Raw genomic sequence first — 7,899 nt, forward strand, 5'->3', positions numbered from 1 at the left:
AGATTGCCACAAATCATGACATCCTTTCGAATGCTCTATCCATTCTTCTTTGGAAAATTCCTGAAGCATTCTTTAATCCGAATGACATAACTATCCATTCATACAGTCCTACTGGGGTTGTAAAGGCTGTGAGACCAATGGCTTCTTCTTTGATCTTAATCTGCCAGTATCCTAACTTTAGATCAAACTTAGAATAAATCGTTGGTTGCTCTCTTCAAATCATGTTCCTTAAGGATTCTTGATTTGGGAGATTATAACCATCATCCTTGGTGGCCTTGTTTAATTCCCTATAATCAATAACCATCCTGGCCTTGCCTCTAACCTTTTAAACATGATTCATAACCATAAAGGATGCACTCCTATGCTGACTTTGGCTATGTCAAAGTCCCAATTTTAATAATTCTAGAATTTGCTTCTCAAATTCCTCTATCATTAACTTAGGATAAGCGCTCCCTCTACTATGAATAATCGTATCTGGATCCTAAGAGTAATGTCAGCCTCAGGCATAATTTTTTCCCATAATGCTTGAGGATTATCTGACCAATTTTCTAAAAGCATAGCCTTAACTTCTTCAATCTGGCTATTACCTTCTATTGTTCTGCTAACACTCAAGATTTTCCCTTCAACCAAATTTCTCCATTCATCAAGCTTCTCTTGATAAACTTGTATTTCCCTTTTCTCTTCCTTTTTTTTTTATCATTATTTGGCTTCTGCCACTTCTGATAGAAGACAAAGTAGGAATAAAAATGTTGTCTTATATAATCCCTTCTAAAAATACCATAAAATGTTGGTATCTTTTAAAGATTAAATTTCCTAAGAGAAAATCATCTGGTAACTCTAGAATTAAGTAAAGTATTTTCTCCTCAAATACTCTACCATTTAGAGTTATTTGGACATTTCTTCCTATTTCTCAAATCTAGAGTAACGCACTGTTACCTACTATAAGTTGATTCCAAATTCACTTCTGGAAATCCGATTCGTGTACGTAACCAAGTACATCCAATATCTATAAGGGTTGTACATTCTATCCTACTTATAGAAATGTTTACAAGTGTTGCTCATTCTTCGATTTTAGCACTTAAAATGGATGTTCCCATATATGCTACATGGGATTGGTCTTCTTCTTCATCTGCATAGATAGGAATTCTTATGGTTCTCTGACCAATTATCATCCTACTTCTTGATGGACTTAATTTAGATGGTCTAAATCCTTCTGACCTTACTTCTGAATTAATTTCTTTATCTATGGATACACTTGCTCTACTAGGAGTGTAATCGCTTAAAGGTTCTGTTATTATCAATCTATTTGCCTCCTGTCGAACTGACTCTGGCAATAGATTTTTTAATCTTTCTTTTGTTTTTTGGGTTACCCATATTCATTGCCAACTTAGTGCTCTTGGATTTACAACTTTTGGTTGCAATCCCCTGACTGAGTCGGTCTGATTTGTTTCGAAGAGTTGAGTGAATCTACTAACTCCCCTTCTAAGAGCTGGCTTCCCCATGTTATAGAACTTTAAATATAATCTGGCAATAAGTCTAATGCACCTCCTATCTGGGCTACATTTTAACATATTCTATCAGTCCCTCGTGTTAACTCTAATCTGCAAGGTTTTCTCCACACTTTTATCCTGAAGATCAATATGTAAATCCGGTATTACTTTTATTTAGGCCGCTCTTGAATGTAAGTTAGCCCTTGCTCCTCCTAGTAAGGACCTACTAAAATTACCGATGCTTCCATCCATTACTACAACAAAGATAGGAAAATCTTGTCTTTTTCTTACTAATGGATCTATCCCAACTAAGATGATTCCATAGTGGACATATCTTGCCTTCTTATCCATTGCTCTCTGGACTTCTTGTATGGTGACTAAAGGAGCTATGAATGTTCATGCATCTGTGCTAGATACCTCTGCAGTTATCTCTTTTTCGATAACCTTTACAGTCTCTTTGTAAGGTGTCCATGAGGTGTGATATGCTTCGGCCCAACTGGCTCGAGGCATTCTCCATTCTTGACAATCCATACTTTCTGAAGGGATTTCAGTATCTGCAGTTCGCACTAGATCCTCTTCTTCTCTTGCTAGAGAAGCTAGTTCGGTGCTTTGTCTCATAGTCAAAAGTAGGGTACCTCAAATTTAAGGGCATCTAGTGTTGGGTTAGGGCATAAATAAGCAGATTTTTGTTTTGCTTTATCCTATTTTCTCCTCACACTGATCCTTCAACCAAGTCATACTTCGGGCCTTTGCATTTCAGCCCCCAAGGCCCAAAGCGCGGAATGGGCCTAACATTGACTTTTGTATACAATAAAAAAATTCTGGGGAAATTTGAACACCCAAAAGCTTGAAGAAAAAAGAGGTGATGCAGAAGGGTTTCTTCCTTTCTGAGTTTTCTGCTGGTTGTTGTAGCTTTCGCATTTTGGTGCGTAATTTTTTCATCATTTCATCTTTTTTTCCTGCAGCAATTATACCTTTTTCTTTTTCATGTATTATGATGAAGATATATTTTTTTTCTTATGTATACATGTATATATACAATTAATGCTTCTACCAAAATCCTTGATTTGCTGCGACTTAAAACTCCCTACAAACAGGTGGTGGGCACTGAGCAATTGTACCCGCATTGCGGAAAGGAAAGCATTTAGAACCAATTAAGGGCCTCTTTTGCAGTTCTCTCTAGCTCTGCTGGTACGTGCCTTTTTAGCTATTATTATTAATATTTTTATTAGAATAGAATGTAAATGCTATTTTTGAATGGATTCCTGAAATAGTGAGCTGGGAAGATGTTTTATTATTTTATTTTTTTTCAAATGTTTCAACGTAGTGTTTTGATCACGCTTGGAAGACGTTTGGATTTACTGGTATGATTGTGGTTTCATATAGGCATCTCCTTTCTTGATCAAGTCTTTCTTCTCCCTCTATCCTTCTAGGTTGTAATTCATGATTGAAAATCTCCAAAATGGAATCTGAAGTTTCCTTGTCTTTGTCGCATATTGTTTTGTGGAAAAAGAGAAGACATTAAGGAAATTTCAGCAGGAAGCTCAAGTGCCAGTGCATCTTCATTAATTGCTATCCCTAGTGGTGCCATAAAGTATTGAGGTTTGTCCTTGGTCCTTGTGGCTTGACAAACTTTCTGAGTTAATTATAGTTCCTTGTAGAAATACAGTAAGATCAGGATTCACTCTCTCTTATAAACTATTACTCTTGTTTATAGTATACTAGCTTTTGCAACACCATTCTATAAATCCCTGATTTAAGGTGTCAAAACTAGATTCTGGAATCATTTAATCAAAAGACCCTCAAGTATGACCAAAGGAATTGTGGAACAAATCTCGTGTGCAAGTTTGCAAAGAAAGAGAGAAGAGTTGAGGCCCTCTTACATTTGAGAGAAGAGTAAGAGGGATGTAGGATTAGACCCAAGGAAGGGATCGATAGTAAAGGAGAGTTATACCAGTATGTGTTGAGACCCCATGATCTAATATTAGTCTAACATTAAAGGTCTGTTTGGATCGAGGATTTTTTTTGGAAAACAAAAGAAAAGAAAATAAGAGGGAAAATCATTTTTCATTATATTTACTTTCTATATCAAATGCTATTAAAAATGACAATTTGTTATAATATGGTTAAAAATTAAGAAAAATCAGATATTAATGATATGTAAAGTTAAATTTTTATAAATTGATTTGGTATTTTTTTTTTCTCACTTTTCTTAATGACCAATTATGAAAAAATGGACTTAATATTTTCCTTTCCTTTCCCTTTCTAATGTTTTCAAAGTTCCAAATGGGGCCTAAAGGAATGACAATGTAGTCATTACTATTTGAATGGTCTCTGATGAGTACCCTTAATCCAATGCTTAGGGTATCTCAAATTAGGGACATGAATTTTCAGGTTGGATATACATAAGTGGATCCTCTTTTTTTTTTTCAGTGATTTATCCTAATTTCTCCTCACGGTGCACTTTCTACTGCATCCAGTTTCAGGCCTCTGCATTTTAGCCCCTAACGCACAAAGCGATAAATGGGCCTACGTTGACTTTTGCATCCAATACAAATTCTGGAGAAATTGTGAACACCCAAAAGCTCAAAGAAGAGAAGAGGATGATGCAGAAGGGTTTCCTCCTTTCTGAGTTTTATGCTGTTTGTTGTAGCTTTTGCATCTTGGTGCGTAATTTCTCATCAATTTTTTTTTTTCCTAAAGCAAGTATACTGTTTTTTTTTCATGTATTATGATGAAGATACTTTTTTTCCCTTATATATATGCACTTAATGCTTCTACCAAAATCCTTTATTTGCTGTAACTTGAAACCCCCTACAAACAGGTGGTGGGCACTAGCAATTGTACCCACATTGTGGATGGGAAAGCATTTAGAACCAATTAAGGGCTTCTTTTGGCAGTTACTCTCTAGCTCTGCTGGTATGTGGGTTTTCAGCTATTATTATACTGTTTTTTTATTCTAGTTATTATTGTCCCAAGGTCTATTAATTTTTCATTTGCCTTTTTTTTTCAATTATTGAATCTTTTCTGTGAACTGGGTATGTTTTATTTCTTTTTATTATTAGTTCCTTTTTCTGTTGAATCTGAAACTCTCAATTCAAGTTGCTCTTCCCTTGGTTACCAGGAAGCGCGAGGAAAACAGAATTGAACAAATATTTGAATTGTATATTTTAGGTCTAACTGGAAAAATTTTTTTATCTCTGTTGTTGCTAGTAGTTGGGTTTAGCATTTCCTCTAGGAGTTGAATTGAGCATGTTTTGGGTGGTTTTTTCTTTTCAAAGAGTGAAAAAGATTCATATGAAATTGAGTTAAAATTTTTGTTATGTATTCCTACAATGATGGTTTTTGTTGTGGATTCTTAGGGTGGAAAGTATATGAATTCTTATTATCATTATTTTTTAATTTTCCTGCTTACTCTCTCTCTGCCAGACTGAGAAAGGGTCAACCGCCTGGTTTGGCAAGAGCTGGCACTGGAATATAGTTTAGATTTTTTTTTCTCAAAAATGGCAACGAAGCCATCAAGCAACATCTGGATCCGACGCCAGCAATGCCCATGTGGCGATTGGAAATGTTTTATTAAATATGAAGAAGATGATCAGCCAACAGCGAGTTTGCAACTCGTGAAGAGTGAGACATCTTCATCGATATTATCACCATTGGATGTCGTCTTTGCACCGTATGTAGGTCAAATATTCAGAAGTGATGATGAAGCTTTTGAGTACTACAGTAATTTTGCTCGGAAAAATGGGTTTTCTATTAGGAAAGCACGCTCTACTGAAAGCCAAAATTTGGGAGTTTATAGAAGGGATTTTGTTTGTTATCGATCTGGATTTAATCAGCCAAGGAAAAAGGCTAACGTGGAGCACCCAAGGGACCGGAAATCAGTACGATGTGGATGTGATGCAAAATTGTATCTCACAAAAGAGATTGTTGACGGCATTGCTCAGTGGTATGTTTCACAATTCAGTAATGTTCATAACCATGAACTGCTGGAAGATGACCAGGTGCGTCTACTTCCTGCATATCGAAAGATACAGGAAGCTGACCAAGAGCGCATTCTTTTGCTGTCTAAAGCTGGATTTCCAGTGAACCGGATAGTGAAGGTTTTGGAATTAGAAAAGGGAGTTCAGCCAGGACAATTGCCTTTTATAGAAAAAGATGTAAGGAATTTCGTTCGCACATGTAAGAAGACTGTTCAAGAAAATGATGCATTGCTTACTGAGAAAAGGGAAAATGATACATTGGAGCTTCTTGAGGCTTGCAAAGCTACAGCAGAGAGAGATGCAGATTTTATCTATGATTTTACTACAGATGGAAATGGGAAGGTGGAAAATATTGCATGGTCATATGGAGACTCTATTCGTGCATATGTTGTGTTTGGTGATGTGGTTAATTTTGACACCTCATATCGCTCTATCACCAACGGGCTCCTTGGTGTGTGGTTTGGTATTGATAATCATGGCCGGGCAATCTTCTTTGGTTGTGTTTTGCTGCAAGATGAAACTTACCATTCATTCAGATGGGCCATGCAGGTTGGTAGAGGCAAATCCTTGCCATCAAAGTGCTTATATCATCGTATTTCATAACACTTATTTTAATCTTCTTCTTTGAACAGACTTTTGTTAAGTTTATGAGAGGAAGGTGCCCCCAGACAATTGTAACTGATGTTGATTCTGGGCTTAGGGATGCTATAGCAAGTGAGTTTCCAAATACTAAGCATGTCATATGTATGTGGCACATTCTTTCCATGGTACCCAGCTGGTTTTCTTTGCTCCTTGGATCACAGTATGAAGATTTCAAGTCTGAGTTTGACATGTTGTGTCATCTTGAGAGTGTAGAGGACTTTGAACATCAGTGGAATCATTTGGTTGCTCAGTTTGGGCTTGGTTCAGATAAACACATTGCTCTACTCTTTTCATATCGAGCATCCTGGCCATTTTGCTACATTAGAGGTTACTTCTTGGCTCGTATGATGACAGTGGAGTATTCAAAATCCATTGGCACATTTTTTAGGAAAATCTGGTGCACACAAACATGTTTGCAAGCCTTTTTTGAGCAGGTATTCTAGTCAAATAACTTAGATTTAAATTTGTTTTTTGGTCCTGTTTTGGTAAATTGGTGAATAAGATTCATGTAGCTAAACCCACCTAGCAGGACTTAAGGCTTCATTTGTTGTTGATGTTTTTGATTCTTAGGTCGGCGTTGCTGCCAGTTTTGTAAATCAATACCGTGAAGAGATGCAGTACTTGTTCATCAAAACATGCATGCCTATCGAAGAGCATGCACGGAGTACTCTTACGCCATATGCTTTCAATGTACTGCAACATGAAATTGTTCTGTCTATGCAATACATATTAACTGAAATGGCCAATGGATCTTACCTTTTGCGACATTACAAGAAAATGGAGGGGGAGAGTCTAGTCATTTGGATACCAGAAGAGGAGCAAATACACTGCTCCTGTAAGGAATTTGAACATTCAGGATTGTTATGTAAACATTCTCTTCGAGTGCTTGTGGTGAAGAACTACTTTCAGCTACCAGAAAAGTACTTGCTGCTTCGATGGCGACTGGAAAGTTCCTTAGTTCCTATGGATGATCTAAACAGTCAAAATAGCACCGATGAGTGTTCTCAGGCCTTTCATTCTCTGACCGAATCACTATTGACAGAGTCATTGATCTCCAAGGAACGTTTTAATTATGTTCATAGGGAATTGACTGGCCTCCTTGATCATGTTAGAAATATGCCAGTTATCGATGAAGCTGCTCTGAATAGGGCAGCTAACCATGGTAGTGAATCCTAGGTGTTCTGTTTTCAGAAGATATATAGGGCACCAAAAGGTCGAGTAAATACTGTGCTTTTGATTTCATGCAAATCAAATCATACAATGAATATTGGCAAACAGAATAGAGGTGGGAGAAGTGATATGAACATCACCTTTTTTCTGTATTTACTGTGCCTTGTTACTAAGGGCTGAAAAGAATTGGTCGAAAATCATTTGTTAGATTAGAATGTAAATGCCATTTAGATGGATTTCTGAAATAGTGAATTGGGAAGATGTTTTTTTTCCTTTTATTTTTTAAAGTTTTTCAATGAAGTGTTTTGACCATGCTTGGAGGATGTTAGGACGTACCAGAATGATTTTGGTTTCTTGTGGGTATCTCCTTTCTTGTTCAAGTCTTTTCTCTCTCTCTACCTTTCTAGGTTGGCATTCATAATTGAAAAACTCCAAAATGGAATCTGAAGTTCTCTTGTCCTTGTCACCTATTTGTTTTGTGGAAAAAGAGAACACATGAAAGAAAATCCAGCTGGAAACTTCAGTATCAGTGCATCTTCATTAATTGCTATCTGTAAGGGTACCATAACAATAATGAGGTAACTCTTGGTCCTTGTGGCTTGACAAAACTATAT

General features: G+C 36.7%; 1 protein-coding gene across 2 annotated transcripts; it reads left to right on the plus strand.

Annotated features, from left to right (window-relative positions):
• Positions 1-2,323: 2,323 nt before the first annotated feature.
• Positions 2,324-7,585, plus strand: LOC131148720 (putative protein FAR1-RELATED SEQUENCE 10). Of its 2 annotated transcripts, XM_058098611.1 has the most exons (8): positions 2,324-2,415; positions 2,588-2,681; positions 2,924-3,092; positions 3,971-4,156; positions 4,315-4,409; positions 4,920-6,022; positions 6,106-6,549; positions 6,686-7,585. In XM_058098611.1, the coding sequence occupies exons 6-8, from the start codon at positions 4,994-4,996 to the stop codon at positions 7,289-7,291; spliced, it is 2,079 nt and encodes a 692-aa protein (XP_057954594.1). In that variant the 5' UTR covers positions 2,324-2,415; positions 2,588-2,681; positions 2,924-3,092; positions 3,971-4,156; positions 4,315-4,409; positions 4,920-4,993; the 3' UTR covers positions 7,292-7,585. The 2 variants fall into 2 exon arrangements, with proteins under 2 accessions (XP_057954594.1, XP_057954595.1); XM_058098612.1 differs by lacking the exon at positions 2,924-3,092.
• The last annotated feature ends 314 nt before the right edge of the window (positions 7,586-7,899 follow it).

Source organism: Malania oleifera, chromosome 2 (genome assembly GCF_029873635.1).
Source record: "Malania oleifera isolate guangnan ecotype guangnan chromosome 2, ASM2987363v1, whole genome shotgun sequence".
Taxonomy (NCBI): domain Eukaryota; kingdom Viridiplantae; phylum Streptophyta; class Magnoliopsida; order Santalales; family Ximeniaceae; genus Malania; species Malania oleifera.

Bases quoted from the DNA above. Each gene is read 5' to 3' on its own strand.
- LOC131148720 (XM_058098611.1), top strand. From the start codon at position 4,994: ATGGCAACGAAGCCATCAAGCAACATCTGGATCCGACGCCAGCAATGC. The intron at 6,023-6,105 runs GTTGGTAGAGGC...TTCTTTGAACAG, and splicing joins CATTCAGATGGGCCATGCAG to ACTTTTGTTAAGTTTATGAG. The intron at 6,550-6,685 runs GTATTCTAGTCA...TTTGATTCTTAG, and splicing joins TGCAAGCCTTTTTTGAGCAG to GTCGGCGTTGCTGCCAGTTT.